The sequence below is a fragment of the Coregonus clupeaformis genome, chromosome 12 (assembly GCF_020615455.1).
Source record: "Coregonus clupeaformis isolate EN_2021a chromosome 12, ASM2061545v1, whole genome shotgun sequence".
Taxonomy (NCBI): domain Eukaryota; kingdom Metazoa; phylum Chordata; class Actinopteri; order Salmoniformes; family Salmonidae; genus Coregonus; species Coregonus clupeaformis.
This window is the reverse complement of record NC_059203.1, coordinates 22,392,594-22,417,171: the sequence shown is the minus strand read 5'-3', so window position 1 is coordinate 22,417,171 and position 24,578 is coordinate 22,392,594. Positions and strand designations below refer to the sequence as shown.

Genomic DNA, 24,578 nt, shown 5'->3' with positions numbered 1-24,578 from the left:
TACTACGAGGTAAAATAGAGGGGCGGAACGGACAATTTTTGGCAGGGGGACACTATTTGGCATGACAGGCCACGCACAGCTGGCACCACACCAACACATGTGGGTTTACAGTAGGATGATGAACTGCAGTGGCGTTTGTGGAAAAAATGTTTTATCCAGCTGCCTTTTGTTGACTGTACAGGTGTAAGGCTTTTTTTGTGTGCTGTAAATGTTACTGTACTTTTGTGTGTATTTGTTTGTGTAACTTGTAGGGTTGCAAAAATTTAACTTTCCCCAAATCCCTTGGAATTCCGGTTCGAGGCTTTCTGGAATACGCAGGGAATTAGCTGCAAAGGAATCCTCCTACCAGGAATTTTTCACCCAGGATTTCTGAAAAACCTGAGAATTTCTAGAAAGTTTAGGGAATGCTTGCAACCCTACTAATACAGTAAAAAATATAAAAAAAAATCTGTTAAAACTTTTGGGCTGGTGTATTTCGATTGGAATCAATTTAATCCAGGATTCTGAACTAGATGTGCCAATTTTCATGGGAAACAACACAAAAAGATTAGGAGGAGGTTCCACCGAGCCCCTGCCACTTCAGTAAATTACACCATGATCATCACACAGGATGTATTGCACATATATTACGCACATAAAATGTAAGCTGGTCATTTACAGCATCACTTCCACCTTTGTGCTGTTGTAATTTCCTTTAGACAATTGCTGTGTAGACAAAATACATAACCCCAAAGGAGTTCTGCTAATTCTGTGGAATATAGCCTACAAGTCTTTAATCTCTTGCTTCATGCAGTCAAAGATAGGTTATGCAATACACAACTCCCCAGCCTCTCACCATGGAGCACCTAAACTCCCAGCATTCCTGAACATCCAAATGCTCCAGCGAACATCCAGCTGTGTGCTTTCAGCTCTACCATAGTGCTCTACTTTTAGAACATTTAGTATCAGTTTGTGAACCACCATATATAGTTGAAGTCGGAAGTTTACATACACTTAGGTTGGAGTAATTAAAACTTGTTTTTCAACCACTCCACAAATGTATTGTTAACAAACTATAGTTTTGGCAAGTCGGTTAGGACATCTACTTTGTGGATGACACAAGTAATTTTTCCAACAATTGTTTACAGACAGATTATTTCACTTAGAATTCACTGTATCACAATTCCAGTGGGTCAGAAGTTTACATACATTAAGTTGACTGTGCCTTTAAACAGCTTGGAAAATTCCAGAAAGTGATGTCATGGCTGTAGAAGCTTCTGATAGGCTAATTGACATCATTTGAGTCAACTGGAGGTGTACTGTGGATGTATTTCAAGGCCTACCTTCAAACTCAGTGCCTCTTTGCTTGACATCATGGGAAAATCAAAAGAAATCAGCCAAGACCTCAGAAAAAAATGGTAGACCTCTACAAGTCTGGTTCATCCTTGGGAACAATTTCCAAATGTCTGAAGGTACCACGTTCATCTGTACAAACAATAGTACGCAAGTATAAACACCATGGGACCATGCAGCCGTCATACCGCTCAGGAAGGAGACGTGTTCTGTCTCCTAGAGATGAACGTACTTCGGTGCGAAAAGTGCAAATCAATCCCAGAACAACAGCAAAGGACCTTGTGAAGATGCTGGAGGAAAAAGGTACAAAAGTATCTATATCCACAGTAAAACGAGTCCTATATCGACATAACCTGAAAGGCCGCTCAGCAAGGAAGAAGCCACTGCTCCAAAACCGCCATAAAAAAGACAGACTACGGTTTGAACTGCACATGGGGACAAAGATCGTACTTTTTGGAAAAATTTCCTCTGTTCTGATTAAACAAAAATAGAACTGTTTGGCCATAATGATCATCGTTATGTTTGGAGGAAAAAGGGGGATGCATGCAAGCCGAAGATCACCATCCCAAACGTGAAGCACAGGGGTGGCAGCATCATGCTGTGGGGGTGATTTGCTGCAGGAGGGACTGGTGCACTTCACAAAATAGATGGCATCATGAGGAAGGAAAATTATGTGGATATATTGAAGCAACATCTCAAGACATCAGTCAGGAAGTTAAAGCTTGGTTGCAAATGGGTCTTCCAAATGGACAATGACCCCAAGCATACTTCCAAAGTTGTGGCAAAATGGCTTAAGGACAACAAAGTCAAGGTATTGGAGTGGCCATCACAAAGCCCTGACCTCAATCCTATAGAACATTTGTGGGCAGAACTGAAAAAGCGAGCAAGGAAGCCTACAAACCTGACTCAGTTACACCAGCTCTGTCAGGAGGAATGGGCCAAAATTCACCCAATTTATTGTGGGAAGCTTGTGGAAGGCTACCCGAAACGTTTGACCCAAGTTAAACATTTAAAGGCAATGCTACCAAATACTAATTGAGTGTGTGTAAACTTCTGACCCACTGGGAATGTGATGAAAGAACTAAAAGCAGAAATAAATCATTCTCTCTACTATTATTCTGACATTTCACATTCTTAAAATAAAGTGGTGATCCTAACTGACCTAAGACAGGGAATTTGTACTAGGATTAAATGTTAGGAATTTTGAAAAAGTAAGTTTAAATGTATTTGGCTAAGGTGTATGTAAACTTCCGACTTCAACTGTAGGTGATAAGTGACTATGCATAGATAATAAACAGCGAGTAGCAGCAGTGTAAAAACAAGGGGGGGGGTCAATGTAAAAAGTCCGGGTGTCCATTTGATTAATTGTTCAGCAGTCTTATGGTTTGGGGATAGAAGCTGTAAAGGAGCCTTTTGGAACTAGACTTGGCGCTCCGGTACCTCTTGCCATGTGGTAGCAGAGATAACAGTCTATGACTTAGGTGACTGGAGTCTTCGACCATTTTTGGGGCCTTCCTCTGACACCGCCTAATATATAGGTCCTGGATGGCAGGAAGCTTGGCTCCAGTGATGTACTGGGCCGTACGCACTACCCTCTGTAGCGCCTTACGGTCGGATGCCGAGCAGTTGCCATACCAGGCGGTGATGCAACCGGTCAGGGTGCTCTCGATGGTGCATCTGTAGAACTGGTAACTGCTGAAATAAAATAAACACCAACGTAAAGTATCTTAATAGGGTGTTGGGCCACCACAAGCCACCATAACAGCTTCAATGCACCTTGGCAAAGATTTTACAAGTGTCTGGAACTCTATTGGAGGGATGCGACACCATTCTTCCACAGGAAATTCTGTAATTTGGTGTTTTGTTGATGGTGTTTGAAAACGCTGTCTCAGGTGCAGCTCTAGAATCTCCCATAAGTGTTCAGTTGGGTTGAGATCTGGTGACTGAGGCACACAGACACACACACACACACACACACACACACACACACACACACACACTAAGACACACACACACACACCCTTTAAACCCCCTATGCTCCTTTGAGACCCCTCTTTCAAAGTCACTGAGATCTCTTATTCTATCCATGGTAACCAAAATAATGGGCAATTGGGCTTTTTCATTCATGACCCTACGCATGATGGGATGTTAATTGTTTAATTAACTCAGGAACCACACCTGTGTGGAAGTAACTGCTTTTAATATACTTTGTATCCCTCATTTACTAAATTGTTTTCTTTATTTTTGCAGTTACCTGTGTGTCAATAATTAGCACACACTTGCCTATGTCTACGTATTGCATGTGAAATATCACCTACTGTTGTTGCAATGCACTACAGTGTAAAGGTAGGGCATGTCACAGTGAAAAATTGTATTCTCAATAATGAATCAAATGGATTTGAGACAGTTTTCCTTGGTATATATATTACCACACAGCATTGCCACACAAGCAATGACTATCTAGTGCATACAGTACAGAACTATTTGACTTTAGATGGGCAGTTTCATTAACTCAGATCAGTTAAATGTAATCATATAAGACACATTGAAAGGTAATGATAATGAATTGCAATTTGGGGAAGATCAGATGAACCATTTCTCTCCCTCTGTGTTCACAGAGAGAGCAAAAACCTACTGAGCAAAGACCAACCCTGGCACTGTGGACACTGTCCGTCATTCTAGATACTTTGAAAATTACAACATCTGCAGGGATGTAAAATCCATACACGTCCTTCGGGCCCTTCTCAATGTTTTGTGGAAAATCGGAAATGTGTTATAGTTTACTTACGTTGTGGATTTTGTATTAAAGCTTTTTCAGATTTCACTGAACTCACTGCAAGTTTTGTCTGTTTGATAGGGTTAAAGGGATAGTTCACTAAGTCACATCCCACTGGGAACAGACGTCAGTTCAACGTCTAGAATGGCACTGGAATGAATAGTTGCCATTGTGATTTTGTGTGTTTTCTTGCGCTGATCTTTTTTTGTACATAATGTTTTCCCCATCATTTCCTATGACCGAAAAGAGCTTCTAGAAATCAGAACAGTGATCACTAACATCGATTTGAATGAAGATTTCTACTTCAACGAGTCGGCAGCACAGGATATACTGCTCACCCCGGACCAGGCCCTAATCCCGAGACTCGGAAGAGAAAGAGACGGCCAACGTGTGGGCACCCTGACAAAACTACATCGGCAAGTAAATAAACCGCCTCTACCATCCGTTCAATTGGCGAATGTACAATCACTGGAGAACAAACTGGACGAGTTCCGTTCGAGACTATCCTATCAACGGTACCTGAAAAACTGTAATATCCTATGTTTCTCTGAGTCGTGGGTGAACAAGGACATGGATAATATAAATCTATCTGATTTTTCTATGCATCGGCAGGACAGACCGCTGGTAGAGCACGGCGCTTGTAACGCCAAGGTAGTGGGTTCGATCCCCGGGACCACCCCATACACAAAAAAATGTATGCACGCATGACTGTAAGTCGCTTTGGATAAAAGCGTCTGCTAAATGGCATATTATTATTATTATTATTATTATTATCTCAAGGGAGGAGGTGTGTCTCTTTGTTAACAACAGCTGGTGCGCGATCTCTAATATTAAGGAAGTCTCGAGGTTCTGCTCGCCTGAGGTAGAATACCTCATGATAAGCTGTAGACCACACTATTTACCAAGCAAGTTATATATATATATATTTTCGTAGCTGTCTATTTACCACCACAAACCGATGCAGTCAACAAGCTAAATAAGATGTTCATCCAGAGGCGACGCTCCTAGTGGCCGGTGATTTTAATGCAGGGAAACTGAAATCCATTTTGCCTCATTTCTACCAGCATCTCACCTGTGCAACTACAGGCTAAATAACTCTAGATCACTTTTACTCCACACAGAAACGCATACAAAGCTCTCCCTCGCCCTCCATTTGGCAAATCTGATCATAAATCTATCCTCCTGATTCCTGCTTACAAGCTAAAACTAAAACAGGAAGTACCAGTGATGCGCCGAATATGGAAGTGGTCCGATGAAGTGCATGCTAAACTACAGGATTGTTTCGCTAGAACAAACTGGAATATGTTACGGGATTCATCCAATGGCATTGAGGAGTTTACCACATCAGTCACCGGCTTCACTAATAAGTGCATCGATGACATCATCCCCACACTGACCGTACGTACATATCCTAACCAGAAGCCATGGATTACAGGCAACATCCGCACTGAGCTAAAGGCTAGAGCTGCTTCTTTCTTTACTAATCCGGGCGCTTATAAGAAATCCCGCTACACCCTCCGACGAGCCATCAAACAGACAAAGCATCAATACGGGACTAAGATTGAATCCTTCTACGCCTGCTTTGACGCTCGTCGGATGTGGCAGGGCTTGCAAACTATCACAGATTATAAAGGATAACCCAGCCGCGAGCTGCCAATTGACGCAAGCCTACCAGATGAGCTAAATGCCTTCTATGCTCGCTTAAAGGCAAGCAACACTGAACAATGCATGAAACCACCAGCTGCTCCGTAGCCGATGTGAGTAAGACCTTTAAACAGGTTAACATTCACAAGGCCGCAAGACCAGACGGATTACCAGGACGCGTACTCACAGCATGCGTTGACCAGCTGTCAAGTGTCTTCACTGACATTTTAAATCTTTCCCTGACCCACTCTGTAATACCTACATGTTTCAAGCAGACCACTATAGACCCTTTGCCCGAGAACACCAAGGTAACCTGTCTAAATGACTATCGCCCCGTACCACTCACATCTGTAGTCATGAAATACTTTGAAAGGCTGGTCATGGCTCACTTCAACACCATCATCCCAGACACCCTGAACCCACTCCAATTCGCATACCGCCCCAACAGATCCACAGACGACGCAATCTCTATTGCGCTCCACATCAGATTCACTCCATTCATTAAAATCACAATTTAACCAACACCCATCTATTTTTGTGACTACATGGACCTACCATTTGGTTTTGAAGTACTGAAACCAAACCATATGATTTGAATGAAAAGTATTTTAATAAACAACAGGAAAAGGTGAATGTAAGAAGCACAAATAGGTTACATGTCATATTAGACAGCATATAAACGATCTAAATAGATCAGGAGTCAGACAGAGAGCCTAAGAAGGAAAGAAAATGAGTTATTTAGGCTATATTATTATTATTATTATTATTATTATTATTATTATATTTATATTATTTCAAGGCTGTAGCCTACAAATAAATAAATTGTGAAGCATTTGTGAGCGCGGCACACTAGGCTGGCAGGGACATTAAGCGCTCAGGATTTTAACAACATGTTGTTGTATTAAGTCATTATAGTCTAAATAAATCATTATAGTCTATATATAGGCTGTGACTTACTTAGATAAATATTTTTTTCAAATGGAAAATGCCTTATTAGGCTCCATCTACATGAGTTTGGCCAGAGTCTGTGGCTTCAGGTTCATGCGATGGTGTGATGAGGTGTGAATGAAGGAGTCAGGCGCAGGAGGTAAAACACAGAAGTCCAGAGTTTATTCCGTTTACATAAATAAAACGCACCCAGCGGCAAAACGAAAATATTACAAGGGAAAATATTCCACCTTGGAAATAACAAGATATTATAATATATATATATATATATATATTTATATATATATATATATATATATATATATATATATATATAATATAAGCTAATCGATCTCACAATGAAACAATCACTCACAAAGACAAGGGGAACAGAGGGAACACTTATACACATACTAATTAGGGGAATGAGCACCAGGTGTGTGTGATTGACAAGACAAGACAAGTGGAGTGATGAGAATGGGATCGGCAGTAGCTAGTAAGCCGGTGACGCGAACGCCGAAACCTGCCCGAACAAGGAGGGGAGGCAGCCTCGGCGGAAGTCGTGACAGATGGTGCCTGGAGAGCAGGCCAGCAGCGGAAAATGCCCTCTCAGTGCTTGCAGAGCCACTTCAGGCCACTCTTGCCAGGCTGGGCAGGGATGCGTATTTTTTATTTTTTTGTAGGTAGGTAGGCCTAAAGGATTTTAGGTCAAATAACCTTATGAAAATGTAAAGCTCCTTGAAAGAGGCAATATGCCAGGCCTATTGGCCCAAACTCAATGATGACCTATTGTACAGTGCCTTCGGAAAGTATTCAGACCTTTTTCCACATTTAGTTACGTTACAGCCTTATTCAAAAATTGATTAAATTGTTTTTTTCCCTCATCAATCTACACACATTACCCCATAATGACAAAGCCAAAACAGGTTTAAAGACCCTTTGGCAGCGATTACAGAATCGTCTTCTTGGGTATGATGCTACAAGCTTGGTACACCTGTATTTGGGGAGTTCTTCCCATTCTTCTCTGCAGATCCTCTCAAGCTCTGTCAAGTTAGATGGGGAGCATTGCTGTACAGCTATTTTCAGGTCTCTCCAGAGATGTTCGATCGGGTTCAAGTCCGGGCTCTGGCTGGGTCACTCAAGGACATTCAGAGACTTGTCCCAAAGCCACTTCTGCATTGTCTTGGTTGTGTGCTTAGGGTCGTTGTCCTGTTGAAAAGTGAACCTTCACCCCAGTCTGAGGTCCTGCACTCTGGAGCAGGTTTTCATCAAGGATCTCTCTGTACTTTGCTCCGTTCATCTTTGCCTCGATCCTGACTAGTCTCCCAGTCCCTGCCGCTGAAAAACATCCCACAGCATGATGCTGCCACCACTATGCTTCACTGTAGGAATGGTGCCAGGTTTCCTCCAGACGTGACGCTTGGCATTCAGGCCAAATAGAATCTTGTTTCTCATGGTCTGAGAGTCTTTAAGTGCCTTTTGGCAAACTCCAAGCGGGCTGTCATGTGCCTTTCACTAAGGAGTGGCTTCCATCTGGCCACTCTACCATAAAGGCCTGATTGGTGGAGTGCTGCAGAGATGGTTGTCCTTCTGGAAGGTTCTCCCATCTCCACAGAGGAACTCTGGAGCTCTGTCAGAGTGACCATCGGGTTCTTGGTCACCTCCCTGACCAAGGCCCTTCTCCCCCGATTGCTCCGTTTTGCCGAGCGGCCAGCTCTAGGAAGAGTCTTGGTGGTTCCAAACTTCTTCAATTTAAGAATGTTGGAGTCCACTGTGTTCTTGGGGATCTTCAATGCTGCAGAAATTTTTTGGTACCCTTCCCCAGATCTGTGCCTCGACACAATCCTGTCTCGGAGCTCTATGGACAATTCCTTCGACCTCATGGCTTGATTTTTGCTCTGACATGCACTGTCAACTGTGGGACCTTATATAGACAGGTATGTGCCTTTCCAAATCATGTCCAATCAATTGAATTTACCACAGGTGGACTCCAATCAAGTTGTAGAAACATCTCAAGGATGGAAACAGGATTCACCTGAGCTCAATTTCGTGTCTCATAGAAAAGGGTCTGAATACTTATGTAAATAAGGTATTTCTTTTTTTCATTTTTTATTAATTAGCAAACATTTCTAATAACCTGTTTTCGCTTTGTCATTATTGGGTATTGTGTGTAGATTGTTGAGGAAAAAAATATTTAGTCAAGGCTGTAACATAACAAAATGTGGAAAAAGTCAAGGGGTCTGAATACTTTCCGAATACGCTGTACAGATAAAAGAAAGAAAATTAACGAAACTTTTAAGAGATCTGATTTTTGGTTTATAAATACTTTGCTACAATGACACACAGCTACCCACCTCGTTCCTTTCTGTTAGCAGGTGCACATAGTAAGTACACCATCATGCTTCGGGATACCTGTCTTTACTGATTCCACAATGATTCTTTAGTTGTGGACACTACATCACAGCACTCCCTCTCTTGCTCTTGTTCATGTGTGTTTTATCAGTTTCTTTATGAAAATATTTAGCATACTAGATGACAGTAGCTAAAGCAAGGGCTATAGCAGCATACAAGTAGACTACAAATGCATGCTGGGCCGGGCATGCCCTGAGCTTGTGAAATGAGCGCTACTGGAGCGAAATTGGAGCGGGCGAGAAGGCCGATGCTCCACCCTTTGGGAAACTTGCTCCACGCTCCAGTCAAATTTGGCACGCTCCACTCCTCGCTCCGCTCCAGCTCCGCTTCACTCACATATTCTGCTCCACACTGCCCTCTCCCATCCGGACAAGAGGAACACCTATATGTGAGAATGCTGTTCATTGACTACAGCTCAGCGTTCAACACCATAGTGCCCTCCAAGCTCATCACTAAGTTAAGGACCCTGGGACTGAAGACCTCCCTCTGCAACTGGATCCTGGACTTCCTGACGGGCCTTCCCCAGGTGGTGAGGGTAGGCAACAACACATTCACCACGCTGACCCTCAACACTGAGGCCCCTCAGGGGTGTGTGCTTAGTCCCCTCCTGTACACCCTGTTCACCCACGACTGCGTGGCTGTGCACGACTCCAACACCATCATTAAGTTTGCTGACGACGTGGTAGGCCTGATCACCAACGACGATGAGACAGCCTATAGCAGGGATGGGCAACTGGCAGGGTGGAACTCAGTCGGGGGCTCAACTTACTGTTGAGAGTTTAAAAAATAGAATGATCGTGGACTACAGGAAACGGAGGGCCGAACACACCCCCATTCACATCGATAGAGCTGTAGTAGAGAGGGTTGAGAGCTTCAAGTTCCTCGGTTTCCACATCACTAAGGATCTATCATGGTCCACACACACCAACACAGTCGTGAAGAGGGCACGACAACGCCTCTTTCCCCTCAGGAGGCTGAAAAGATTTGGCATGGGCCCTCAAAGTTCTACAGCTGCACCACTGAGAGCATCTTGACTGGCTGCATCACCGCTTGATATGGCAACTGCTTGGCATCCGACTGCAAGGCGCTACAGAGGATAATGCGTACGGCCCAGTACGTCACTGGGGCCGTGCTCCCTGCCATCCAGGACCTCTATACCAGGCGGTGTCAGAGGAAGGCCCTAAAAATGGTCATAGACTCCAGCCAACCAAGTCATAGACTGTTATCTCTGCTACTGCACAGCAAGCGGTACCGATGCACCAAGTCTTTAACCAACATGACCCTGAACAGCTTCAACCATAAGACTGCTAAATTGTTAGTTAAATAGTTAACCAAATAGCTACCCGGACTATCTGCATTGACCCTTTTTGCACTAACTTGTTTTTACTCATCACAGATGCTGCTGCTACTGTTTATTATCTTGTTGACAAGTCACTTTATTTCTAGTTATATGTACATATCTACCTCGTACCCCTGCACATCGACTCGGTACTGGTACCCCGTGTATATAGCTTAGTTATCATTACTTATAATAACAATATAATATGCCATTTAGCAGACGCTTTTATCCAAAGCGACTTACAGTCATGCGTGCATACATTTTTTTTGTGTATGGGTGGTCCCGGGGATCGAACCCACTACCTTGGCGTTACAAACACCGTGCTCTACCAGCTGAGCTACAGAGGACCACTTATTGTGTATAATATTACTTTTCTATTATTTCTCTATTTTATTTCTCTGCATTGTTGAGAAGGGCCCGTAAGTAAGCATTTCACTGTTAGTCTACTACAGCTGCTGTTTACGAAGCATGTGACGAATAACATTTAATTTGATTTACATTTGGTTGAGTTGTCAGCTAAGTGAATTCAACAAACAAATTCACCATGACATTGGATTTAGGTTAAAAGTTGGGTGAAAACAAGAAGAAATTCCCTTACGTTGATTACTTTATTCAAATCCAATCAGTTTTTCACGTTGATTCAACGTCATCACATTGACTTTTTTTGTTGAAATGACGTGGAAACAACGTTGAATCAAACAGTGAGATATTTGTTTCCTTACCCTCTAAGCAGTCTATGGACAAGGTATGACATCAATCCATGCTTTGGTTTTGGTTACCTACCTAGCCATAGTAATACATTTGTCCTCCAAAGAGGGGGGGATGGAGGATGGGCCCCAAAAATATTTGCAGTCACTTTTCTTGAATATGTGTACAAAAAACAATGTTCCTGTCACGTTTGTTGTATAAATGGTCAGACCAAGGTGCAGCGTGGTATGCGTACATGTTTAATTTATTAAATAAACACTTGACAAAATAACAAAAGCAAGCTTCTCCTGCTCCTGTCCCAGCCCCTGCTCCTGTCCCAGCCCCTTCTCCTTTCCCAGCCCCTGCTCCTGTCCCAGCCCCTGCTCCTGTCCCAGCCCCTGCTCCTGTCCCTGTCCCTTCTCCTGTCCCAGCCCCTGCTCCTGTCCCAGCCCCTTCTCCTTTCCCAGCCCCTGCTCCTGTCCCAGCCCCTGCTCCTGTCCCAGCCCCTGCTCCTGTCCCAGCCCCTGCTCCTGAGTTAGAAATGCAGCAGATGATCCAAGAGTGACTGGAGAAAGTTGAGGTGAAACACTCAGTGGAGCTCAGGATAAGATCTGCAGACAAAATAGGAAAGATCAGTTTAACATCCCCATTAGGGATCTGAAGCTCTTGATGGAGAGAAGCCACACTGAGCTCATTGAGATTGAGATGAATCAGAAAGCAGCAGATAGGCAGAATGAAGGGCTCCTTGAAGAGCTGGAGCAGGAAATCACTGAGCTACAGAGGAGAAGCACTGAGCTGCAGAAACTCTCACACACTGAGGACCACCTCCGTCTTCTACAGAGTGAGAGTCTCCCATCCAAGAACTGGTCTGAGATCAGTGTTCATAGTGATTTGTCTGTGGGAAAAGTGAGAGGACTCCTGTCTGGGCTGATGGAGAAACTTCAAAGTGAACTCAAGAGGGTTGAGCTGATGAATGAGGAGCTGAGGGTGCTGCAGCAGTATGCAGTGGACGTGACTCTGGACCCTGACTCATTCTGAGTCAGAAGCCCCAACAGGTGGGAGTGTTTGTGGATTATGAGGAGGGTCGAGCCTCCTTCTTTGATGTGGCCAGGTCTCATAACTACTCTTACACTGGCTACACCTTCACTGAGAAACTTTACCCTTACTTTTACCCAGCCCCATTGGTCATCACACCTGTCAATTAAACAGACAATGTTAATGTAATTTATAAGTCATTGCTTTAGAATTTTATTTTTTAAAAATTGAAATTCCATAAACATTTTGAAAGACAAGCATGGCACAAATAACCGCCAACAACAACCCCGGGCGCCGATGACTTAGTCGTCGATTAAGGCAGCCCCCCGCACCTCTCTGATTCAGAGGGGTTGGGTTAAATGCGGAAGACACATTTCGGTTGAACGCATTTAGTTGTGCAATTGACTCGGTATTCCCTTTCCCCACATCCTTATCAATTGGAACAGAAAACATCTAGGCTAGTCTCGTGCACCATACCCATTCCTCCTAATGCCTGGGGAGGAGGTTACAAACTCAATAACACACTAACAGATTCAGGGTTTCAAGGAATTTGTGTACATCAATAGATTTCATGGCCTTCTTGATCTTACACAGCTTATTATTCAGTGAGTCAAAGTAAACTTGTTGAGTTTTCTTCTTCAAAAAATCATTAAAAACATTGAATGTATGTCATATTTGGCAATAATTGTAATCAAATGTATCACCAACTGTTTGTTAGTAGAAAATCCTGAATTATAAACCCAATATATTTTTTTACATTATCTTGAATAACATTCTATTCTATCCCATCAAAATGACGCAATTGTAACACTTTCAAATCAAGTTTCTACTGAATTTCCGTTGTGGGAAAATAGTTATACTTTTCTATGGGCCTATTCATTTTCCTGGTGCGACACCGCAAAAACATATACAACCAAAATGTAGGCTGTGGTGCAAAGGTGCATTTCTATAACTTTTTTTTTTTTTTTGAAAATAACGTTTCTAGTGGTTGGTTGGGATGGGTAGGTGTATAAGAGTAGCGTTAAGGTAGCAGCACTAGCTGGATCCTATCCACATTCAGACTTCCGGTTTTCGGATTTTGCCTTAAAAATAAAAGTCTGTGGTAAAAAGCTTTGCGTATGATACGAAATCAATATTTTTTGCAGCTATGCATAATGTTAAAATTATGTGCAAAAAATGATAACTACATGGGGGAAAATCTAAACTAAAGAGAATTACTACTTTTATATAAGATAAATAATATTATAAGGTGGAGCACATTGAGAAATGGTTGGAGCTTAAGTAAATGAATGTCAAGAACATAATAGCCTACTGGTAAAAAAAATAACAATAATACAATTAACATTTAAAAAATATATATAATTATTTTGATTGTATTATTCTTGGTGCTATTGTTCAATAAGGCAATTTTGAAATGTAATGTTTAAGAAAAGTATTACTGTATTTTTGTTTTATTGCACAAACAAATTGCATTATACAGGAAAAATGATTGATTGTGTGTCCATAAAACCAGGGTCCAGTCTACTCACTAGAGTCCATAGAATACAAAACAGGTGAGTTTGGACAAAAAGCTAGGTCATAGCAAGTGTTGCTGGACTTTTACTGTGGTCAAACAGCTTTAAATGGGGTGCCTAGACTCTATACGTTTCAAATATAGCACTGCGTCATAGGAAACATTATACTAAAATACCTTAGAATATAAAATACAAAAATCTGGCTTTTGGTGGACACGTTGGAAATTGTACAACATAGTACAATATGTTTATTCAAAAAGTCAAGAGAGATGCAAGTACATTTGGTCCAAAAAAGCATACTTTATTCCTAACAAATATCATAATGAAGTTAATTAATCAAATTGATAATCAACAGTTACACAGAAGTTTCAAATTATATACAAGATCAGGGTTTAGGATATCAGCTCATGAAATACACCAAACAATCTGAGAACCATAGTGCGTAGTAGTAGTAGTAGAGTAGTAGTAGAGTAGTAGTAGTAGTAGTAGTAGTAGTAGTAGTAGTAGTAGTAGTAGTAGTAGTAGTAGTAATAGTAGTAGTAGTAGTCGTAGTCGTAGTCGTAGTAGTAGTAGTAGTAATAGTAGTAGTAGTAGTCGTAGTAGTAGTAGTAGTAGTAGTAATAGTAGTAGTAGTAGTAGTAGAGTAGTAGTAGTAGTAGTAGTAGTAGTAGTAGTAGTAGTAATAGTAGTAGTAGTAGTCGTAGTAGTAGTAGTAGTAGTAGTAATAGTAGTAGTAGTAGTCGTAGTAGTAGTAGTAGTAGTAATAGTAGTAGTAGTAGTCGTAGTAGTAGTAGTAGTAGTAGTAGTAGTAGTAGTAGTCGTAGTAGAGTAGTAGGTTTCTCGCAGTCATAGACTGAATTGTACACCAATTTACAATCATGACATCAATCTACAATCATATATAATTATAAAATAGTAAAATCCTAATCTAGCAAACACTTAATATAATACAATGTTAAAATATGCAATATATACAAAACATCTATACAACAACAACAAGTCTTGGGCAGCAGCTTTAGAAAATACATCTTTAGAGTTCTTAGGAAGGCCTTTCTAAGGACCCTGGGCTATATAGTGTGTGCATTGATCTGTTTACTGACATATGAAATGGGAGAGTTCTGATAGCGAATTTGGTTTGGTTTTTCTGAATCTTTGGAGAGACTGTCAACAAGGCTAACAAGGGCGTGGGTGGTGGACCTGCCTTTTAGACTTCCAGACTGTCTGAGGACAAAATAGATGTCCTTGAGTATCCACTGGAGCGCAAAGCCTTCAGCAATCTCTGCAAACTGGGATGTCAGAGAGATTGGTCTTAGTTGTTCTACATGGGCAGGTCGGGATTTGGGGATGGGGATGTCCACTGTTTAGGAACTAGGCACTCCTTGAAAGAGGAGTTGAAAACTTGACATGGGGGAGTACTGATCTCACAGGCAAAATCTTTCAGCAGTTTCTGTGGGATTAAGGTCCTGGCCGGGTGCTTGGAGACCTTGATCGCTTGGAGACTTTTTGTAGACATCCCAGACAAGGAGGATGGGAAGCTGGTAGGGGGAAGGGCGGAAAGCTGGGAGTTGTGTCAGGTCAAGTGGAGGCAAAGCAGATGAAATCACAGCAAAGTGTTTGTTGATGATGTTGTAGAACTGTCGTCGATTTCAGCTCCTGGTACACTAATAACTCCTTCCACATTCTTTACATTTGCCATGGCCATCACCTCTTGATGCCAGGGGTTTGCTGTCTTCAGCCTAGCAACATAGTACATGTGTAGGTTACACCAATTAATCACATCATTGCAGATTGATCTTCTTTTGACAAAGTACGAAGCATTATTTCAAGGTGTTTACCATTATATTCAATGAATCTGATATAAACGTTCTTACATAACATTAACGCAATAATCTTTTTTGAGCACATACTCATGTTTATAGCTATGGCCATCCAATGTGCTTTTAAAATCACAGAACTATTCCAGGTACCATAGGCAGAGGATCTATCCGCTCAGAACAGAGATTATTTAACTGTTGGCTAACAAAAGAGGTCGGGGCACATCAACACAAAGTGATCCTCCAACTTAGATTTTACAATATCAAGGTACACATCAATTATCTTATCACTGAACCAATCTCCATTGTTTCTTTTATCAAGATCCTCAGTGGTTACTGAAGACAGTTTCCTCTGAGTTGGCTTAGAAATGTCTTTATGTTGAGAGGAATCACAGTCCTTCAATTCGACAGAGCATAAGTGAATGACTTCTTTCAGACCAAAGTAGAGGACCTCTACACTACTTATCTTGTCATATGCAACTAGACAAAATGTGGCTTTGTACAGCAATTTGTTGAGTAATTCTAAACTATAGTCCACTGACAATGTTGATGTCTCAGTGCAGTTTACACGCCAAAGCTGGCCATGACATGCAACTTCACAAATGGGTATTCATCTGAAAATGTGACTATACTGGAAATAGAATATGTATGTTTGCTAAATATGCAAGGTAGAATAAAGCTTTTAGGTAATTTGATCCTAGCCATGTCCATTTTGACAAGCAGTCTGTGGGTCATGGGTTACATAACAGCTTGAATGTTGAGAGCCCTTTGAATTCTTAGATATATCACATGCTCTGTTCTGTTGATTTTGATTCAAACCAACAAGGTATTGGCCTATGCTGTCTGTAGAAATGTCGCTCAGTACACTGCCTGGGCATCACACTTACTGGAAAGGTTTGAACATAGACAGTGACTGTATAGCAAATAATTTGCTAAGAAATTGATGGGTAGAATTTCCTGAACAAAATGTTAAACTATGTCCTTTACACCACTGTAATTAAGTTGTTTGTGAACCATGGATTGTGAAAATGTCCCTGAATACAATGCTTCAAACTGTGAAATTGACTGTTTCACTTGGTCAGCTCTAAGTAATCACTTATGGCATTCAGAAAATGCTGATGTACACTATACTGAACAGAAATATAAACGCAACATGTAAAGTGTTGGTCCCATGTTCGATGAGCTGAAATAAAAGATCCCAGCAATTTTCCATACGCACAAAAAGCTTATTTCTCTCAAATGTTGTACACAAATGTGTTTACATCCCTGTTAGTGAGCATTTCTCCTTTGCCAAGATAATCCGTCCACCTGACAGGTGTGGCATATCAAGAAGCTGATTAAACATCATGATCATTACACAGGTGCACCTTGTGGTGGAGACAATAGAAGGCCACTCTAAAATTTGCAATTTTGTCACACAACACAATGCCACAGATGTCTCAAGTTTTGAGGGAGTGTGCAATTGGCATGCTGACTGCTGGAATGTCCACCAGAGTTGTTGCCAGAGAATGTTATGTTCATTTCTCTACCAACATCGTTTTAGAGAATTTGGCAGTACATCCAACTGGCCTCACAACCGCAGACCATGTGTAACCACGCCAGTCCAGGACCTCCACATCAGGCTTCTTCACCTGCGGGATCGTCTGAGACCACCCACAGTAAATTGCACTTTTCAACTATTACGTGGTGGACTTTTATTTTGAACATTTCCGAAATACTATGACCCGGAAGTACTTTTTTAGTGTTGCTGACGAGATGCTGATGGGTGGGTGGGGCAATTGCCTACGATCGGATGCGGGAACCAACAGACTGCACGCTTCAGGTATTGTTGCGCTTATAGTCGCATGCACTTGTTGTAGCCTACAGATCAACTGCGAATAGCTTGTTGTAGCCTACAGGTCAACTGCGAATAGGCTATGTGAAGTTCAAAAGTACAGTTGATTCCTGTCGTTGATAGTTCTTATATACGAAATGGATGCCAATCCATCCTTCTCGCTGTCATGTCTCTACAGAAGCGATCCAATTTATTCGCTCTGTGCCTCAGATTTAATGACCGCTTCTCAAACTGTGAACAATAATTTCATAAAGGAACAGAAGCAACTTATGAAGGTAACGTTCTTTTTACTGTGTTATTTTGTATTTTAATATTTTCCTTCTGTTTCGCTTGTTTGAATATAACCCACATATTTAGACTTGTGTTTAACTTTATTAACTTATAGCATACAATTGTCGGCTATATTTTACTAGGCTTGTTACAAGATTGTTTAGCTGATTCAACTGATTCAAATGTTGAGTTGCAGATTGCATAAATAGCCTATTCATGTTCCTATAAGCATATATTCACTTTTCATTGAAAGTTAGAAGCATCACGTGACTTTCAATAATTTCAGTTACTGCTCTGTTAACTGTGTAAATAATTGTCTAGGCAGTGAAACTAGCTGGTGACTTATTCATTTTCAGCTTAACCCTTTACACTCGTGGGAATTGGCCAATATGGATAGGGCTAAATTGAAATGTTTCTTACAGAAGAGATATGAAAAGCATTTGGATAACAATGGTAGCAATTGAAAGGGAACAGTTTGGAGATTATGGGGAAATTATTAGACCAAAGGTGAGGACACAACAGTTCACCTGACACAAAACAGAATCCAAACATTACACTGTGTGGTCCTCTGTAGCTCAGCTGGTAGAGCACGGCGCTTGTAACACCAAGGTAGTGGGTTACACACCCATACAAACAAAACAAAAAAATATGTATGCACGCATGACTGTAAATCGCTTTGGATAAAAGCGTCTGCTAAATGGCATATTATTATTATTATTATTATGTGCATTTTACATTTACTGTACTTTTCGCCGCATTTGTTGATAGCGAAATCTGAAAATACTGGATACATTAAGTAGCATGATAAGAATATTCCTGGAAAATGTGGGGTAGGCAAGGGTTTGAGTGAGAGGACTAACTTGTGTCTCCAAGTGGCCACACACCTCTCCAAAGTGTACACAGTTCCTAAGTAATTTCAATGCACTTTTATGACTCAAATAAGAGTCTTCAACTGCAGTGCATTCAGAAAGTATTCAGACCCCTTGACTTTTTCCACATTTTGTTATTACGTTACAGCCTTATTCTAAAATGGATTAAATCGTTTTTTTCCCTCAAATCTACACACAATACCCCATAATAACAAAGCAAAAACTGTTTTTTAGAAATTTTTGCAAATGTATTAAAGATACAAAACTGAAATATACATTAACATAAGTATTCAGACCCTTTACTCAGTACTTTGTTGAAGCACCGTTGACAGCGATTACAGCCTCGAGTCTTCTTGGGTATGACGCTACAAGCTTGGCACACATGTATTTGTGGAGTTTCTCACATTCTTCTCTGCAGATCCTCTCAAGCTCTGTCAGGTTGGATGGGGAGCGTCGCTGCACAGCTATTTTCAGGTCTCTCCAGAGATGTTCGATCGGGTTCAAGTCCGGGCTCTGGCTGGGCCACTCAAGGACATTCAGAGACTTGTCCCGAAGCCACTCCTGCGTTGTCTTGGCTGTGTGCTTAGGGTCGTTGTCCTGTTGGAAGGTGAACCTTCACCCCAGTCTGAGGTCCTGAGCGCTCTGGAGCAGGTTTTCATCAAGGATCTCTCTGTACTTTGCTCCGTTCATCTTTCCCTCCATCCTGACTAGTCTCCTAGTCCCTGCCGCTGGAAAACATCTGCACAGCATGATGCTGACACCACCATGCTTCACCGTAGGGATGGTGCCAGGTTTCCTCCAGACGTGACGCTTGGCATTCAGGCCAAATATCTTGGTTTCATCAGACCAGAGAATCTTGTTTATCATGGTCTGAGAGTCCAAGCGGGCTGTCGTGTGCCTTTTACTGAGGAGTGGCTTCCGTTTGGCCACTCTACCATAAAGGCCTGATTGGTGGAGTGCTGCAGAGATGGTTGTCCTTCTAGAAGGTTCTCCCATCTCCACAGAGGAACTCTGGAGCTCTGTCAGAGTGACCATTGGGTTCTTGGTCACCTCCCTGACCAAGGCCCTTCTCCTCCGATTTCTCAGTTTGGCCGGGCAGCCAGCTCTAGGAAGAGTCTTGGTGGTTCCAAACTTCTTCCATTTAAGAATGATGGAGGCCACTGTGTTCTTGGGGACCTTCAATGCTGCAGAAATGTTTTTGTACCCTTCCCCAGATCTGTGCCTCGACAAAATCCTGTCTCGGTGCTCTACGGTCAATTCCTTTGACCTCATGGCTTGGTTTTTGCTCTGACATGCACTGTCAACTGTGGGACCTTATATAGACAGGTGTGTGACTTTCCAAATCATGTCAAATCAATTGAATTTACCACAGGTGGACTCCAATGAAGTTGAAGAAACATCTCAAGGATAATCAATGGAAACAGGATGCACCTGAGCTCAATTTCGAGTCTCATAGCAAAGGTTCTGAGTACTTATGTAAATAAGGTATTTTGGAATTTAATTTTTTGTCATTATGGGGTATTGTGTGTTGATTGATGAGGGAAATTTTTTTATTTAATCAATTTTAGAATAAGGCTGTAACATAACAAAATGTGGAAAAAGTAAAAGGGTCTTAATACTTTCCGAATGCGCTGTATATGGTGCTTTTTTTATAGCTCTCCTAGCTGTGCTGTTGAGGAACTAGAGCAAGCACACTTGTAGTTATTTTGTTTAGAACACAACCCTGCATCCCAGCAATCACACAATTACTGTTGTTGTTTACAAAATCAAAAAACGTCCATTATAAATCGCAATCTGGGTCAGGTGGGCAACATTTGATAGGTTGTTCTATTGCCAACATGACTAGCTAAGTTATAAAATATGATATTAGTGTTAGGCTTTCACAATGCAATTCAGGGAAACAGATCATAATTTTGGTGCGCATAGAAATGAGTCATGAGTGCATTCAGGTGCGTGTGCCTCGGTTACTGTTTTTCACAATAAACAAACGGGCTCATTCTGTTCAGAACAACCCAGGGTGTTGACGCCATGTCATCTTGTAAATGTACATCAAACATGGTGATCATAAACATTGACACTGTTTATGGCAAGAGTTTTATGATATGGAAATGTGAAGTGCACATTTGGGTGTTAGGCTTATTTTTTTTTGGAGGGGGGTAGATCAGCTTTAATATTGCAGATTGTAACTTCCATCAATGTAATTGTCTGCATCACTTCCAATCCCCCATATGTTTTTTTCTCTCGCAAATATATATATATATATACATACATACATACATACATACATACATACATACATACATACATACATACATACATACATACATACACATATACATATCCTTTAAAAAAAATATATTTCCCTTTATTACTTTCCAACCCCCACCACCCCTTCCCTAATTGGAGTAAACTAGTGAACAACAATGCTTAGGCCTCTACTTCCAGCTTATACATACTATATACATTTTATGGACACAGTCAATTTTACAATAATTATATTTTCTTTGTTTTCGCTCCTGAACTTCCTCTACCCTCAACCTCTCCGTTCATTTTCATGATGTCCATCTGGTTTGCTTCTATATGCCATATCTTTCTAACTGTGCTCTTTCACAAAAGCTCTCAACCTATAACCTATATACTTATTATGGGCACAGTATGCTTTACATTAGTTATCTTGTTGTTGTTAGTTGTTATTAGTCCCATCCTTCAACTCCATTCAACACCACCCATCTATCTCTTAACACCATCCATATTGGATTTCTATTTGCCATATATTTTTCAACTGTACTGTGATGTTTGGCTTGTTTGTATGACATCAAAGTGGTATTTATTCTAATCCTCAATGTTTTATCTTTCAAAATACATAGTCCTCTTCAATGAGCATTTCCCTCACTCAGACAACAGAAAAGTGGCCCAATTAGCTGGAGGGAGGGGGGCAACTTCTTGTCACGAGAGGTGCTCAAGTTCATAACGGCTGTCAGTCAAAACCCATACAGCGCTGTGAAGCACAGGACCAGAGCTCTAACGTCATGTATAGCATATTACTGTACAGCAACTGCGTTCCAATTCAGGCGTTTATCAGTGCCCAAATCGGCCATGTTCAACCCGTATACGGTTAGGAGTGTAAAGGGCTACCAGAAAGTTTCCTAAAAGTTCAAACAACATGGTTACTTTCAATTTCAATTTTGGTAATGTTCTAGGAATGTTCTCCATCTGGTTTGACATTGGGAATGTTCACAAATAGTTCAGAGAATGTTAAGAAACAGCGTTCTTCTGTGGGAATGTCAGTACTTCAGCATAACTTTTCCTACGTTTCCTACAGGTTTCCTCATTTAAAGGTATTTTCTCAAATTGTTCCGAGAATGTTAAGAAAACTTTCCATAAAAAAACACAAAACTTTAGTAACGTTCCGAGAACATTCTAAGAATGTTATTTAAAAACATATACATTCCGTTCTCAGCATCAACAAAACTCTCTATCCTCTATTTTGTTAAGTTTGTTCAGGTGTGTTGGCCGCCCCCACTAATTGGCCACACCCAATCTTAATGAGTTCTTGTTTCCTTTGAAATATGGTCTGTTTGAAAATACTAAAATTAACAGCTTTGTATGCGTAAAAAACATGGCATGCTAGCTCCATCCTGGTGGTTCAGTGGACTAATTCCATGGATAGAGAACAGAAGATTATAGGTTTGAATCGTGCTGATGCCGTGTCACAATAAATAAATATATGTTTTGCTTGATTAATGCCTAAGGACATTTATTTCCATGTGTCCTATCTGTGCTTGGAGTTTAAAAAAAGTTAACCCCAAAGAAGTTCAAATCAAATCAAATTAATTAGCAGTGTTATTAAAAGTCTTATTGAAACATATTGAACGTTTTAAGGAAGTTATTCAAAAACCTCTAAATAACCTATAATTTCTATTCTCAGAGCATTAATAAAACCTCCCAGGGAAACTTTCTCGGAACCTCCCTGCAACCTAAAAATAAACGTTCCCAGAACAGGCGAAATTTTCACTTCTGTTCTTAGAACACTTAAAAAACCTTCAGTTTTACCAGTCAGGAAACATATGGCTTAATTCACACAACCAATGTGAAACTAAAAACACACATTCCCACAACTTCCAAATAACCAAATGTGCTAGCTGGGTATGCAAAAGGGTAGTGTTTTTGTTTCGTTTTGATCAAATATTCAAAAGTGCATAAATCTCTTGGTAATGTCCATATATTGTTGTCTTTATTTACATAATGCAATATTTCCCTCAAAATAAATCACAACAAATACTATTTCTCAGCTCCACGGTCTTTGATGTCAGTGGTGCAGATCAATTGGCAAACGTGATGTCCACAAAATGGAGACTCAAATTAGACCCATGGCAACTGGCGGTCTAGTCACACATTTACAACCCTATTAATGTAATTCATGTTCCTTTTAGATCTGTTCAGTATAGTCTGTGGTTCTGCAGAGGACACCCAGTACCTAACAAATAGAGAGGGAAAAAAACAGTATTCCAACTCAGTCTTCACTATCTGGCCAGGCTGGGAAGGGTGGGAGTACACATTCTAACTACAACCATGTGATTTCAAGCAATGTCAACCACTAGTCCTAACTTTAACCCTAACCTTAGCCCTAACTGTACTGACAAGATAAAGAACAAATATCTCATGCACTTGCTCAACAGATCAAATGACACTGCTACTTTTGTCCATTCCAACATGGCCGTTTAGTCACTTCCTCCCTTGCTCTGGTCATTTCCCCTCTGTCCAGACTCTGAAGAGGCTGGAGCAGCAGCAGCTCACCTGCATGCGTCAGCTGAGTGAGGAGCAGAGGACCTTTGCCTTCGTCATGAACAAGAGGCTTAGCCAGAGGGGCCCTACGAGGCCTCAAACGCTCCCCTCCACCTCAGCCTCCTCCATCTCCCCTCCGTCCGTTACGGGTTCCCAGTCCGCCCCGGCTGCCCTCACCACCCGCACTGGGGCCAACAGAGCTGGCAGTGCCAAGAGCGCCAACAGCAGAGTCAAGTTTGAGCAGTCTTCTTCCAGCCTCTTGCCGTGGGCAGTGAAATTGCAGAAGAAGAGTATGGAGACACAAGGCAGGGAGGCAAGTGAGACGATCACTGTGAGTGGTCCTCTGTTCCAGATCCTGACCTGACCATGAGCTGCATTACTCTGAGTGACCGCTGTAATGGCTGCCGAAATTACGTTTCTTTCTGTACAGGTGGCCTTTTTGGTAGGATGATAAATATCTGTTTTGTTAATTACTATTCTCTTTTTTTTTTTTTTATTAGGTTTTGAAGGAGTATGGGGCATCGGCTGGTCAAAGGTGTTGTTGTGAATGTGGTCACACCAGGGAGCTGTTGGACAGGAGACTGAGCTGTCCAGCCATATTACAGAGGCATCACTCTTGATTCTGCTATGGGGTGTTATGGACGTGCAATACAGTATACTGCCACAAGGGCGCGCAAGTGATTCTCATGAACATCATCTACCTACTCATACTGGATCAATCTAGCTACCATATTTCTTGGGAGGTTATGCCATGCCAATGGATATATGAACAGCATTTTATGACATGACCGATAAATGAGTAACACTGTACGTCATGACAGCTTCATAATATTAGCTTCATAATAAGTTACATTAACTATGTCAACATGTCATTACACCTGTAACTGTTTGCAATACATGCAAAATGACACTGCCTTGTCACTTGACATTCAGTGACATAAGATGCCTTTACATCTTTTGACACTTGTTATGTCATGTTTATGACCATAATGACACTGTTATGATGTACAGTTCAAATAGTGTTACCAAGGTACGTTCTGTGTTCACCTACAGTTGAAGTCGGAAGTTTACATACACCTTAGCCAAATACATTTAAACTCAGTTTTTCACAATTCTTGACATTTAATCCTAGTAAAAATTCCCTGTCTTAGATCAGTTAGGATCACCACTTTATTTTAAGAATGTGAAATGTCAGAACAATAGTAGAGAGAATTATTTATTTCAGCTTTTATTTAATTCATCACATTCCCAGTGGGTCAGAAGTTTACACACTCAATTAGTATTTGGTAGCATTGCCTTTAAATTGTTTAACTTTGGTCAAACGTTTCGGGTAGCCTTCC

The 24,578-nt window shown here is 41.2% G+C and overlaps 1 protein-coding gene across 3 annotated transcripts; it reads left to right on the top strand.

Annotated features, from left to right (window-relative positions):
* The first annotated feature begins 17,244 nt into the window (after positions 1 to 17,244).
* On the top strand, positions 17,245 to 24,355 carry LOC121578616. Of its 3 annotated transcripts, none has more exons than XM_041892984.1 (3): positions 17,245 to 17,302; positions 23,219 to 23,569; positions 23,739 to 24,355. In XM_041892984.1, the coding sequence occupies exons 1-3, from the start codon at positions 17,273 to 17,275 to the stop codon at positions 23,856 to 23,858; spliced, it is 501 nt and encodes a 166-aa protein (XP_041748918.1). In that variant the 5' UTR covers positions 17,245 to 17,272; the 3' UTR covers positions 23,859 to 24,355. The 3 variants fall into 3 exon arrangements, with proteins under 3 accessions (XP_041748918.1, XP_041748917.1, XP_041748916.1); XM_041892983.1 differs by lacking the exon at positions 17,245 to 17,302 and adding an exon at positions 17,309 to 17,589 and having other exon boundaries at positions 23,219 to 23,551; XM_041892982.1 differs by lacking the exon at positions 17,245 to 17,302 and adding an exon at positions 17,309 to 17,589.
* The last annotated feature ends 223 nt before the right edge of the window (positions 24,356 to 24,578 follow it).

Coding starts and splice junctions, on each gene's coding strand:
- LOC121578616 (XM_041892982.1), top strand. CDS start 17,452: ATGGATGCCAATCCATCCTTCTCGCTGTCATGTCTCTACAGAAGCGAT. Junction 17,590..23,218: donor AACAGAAGCAACTTATGAAG/GTAACGTTCTTT, acceptor CCCTCTGTCCAG/ACTCTGAAGAGGCTGGAGCA. Junction 23,570..23,738: donor AGGCAAGTGAGACGATCACT/GTGAGTGGTCCT, acceptor TTTTTTTATTAG/GTTTTGAAGGAGTATGGGGC.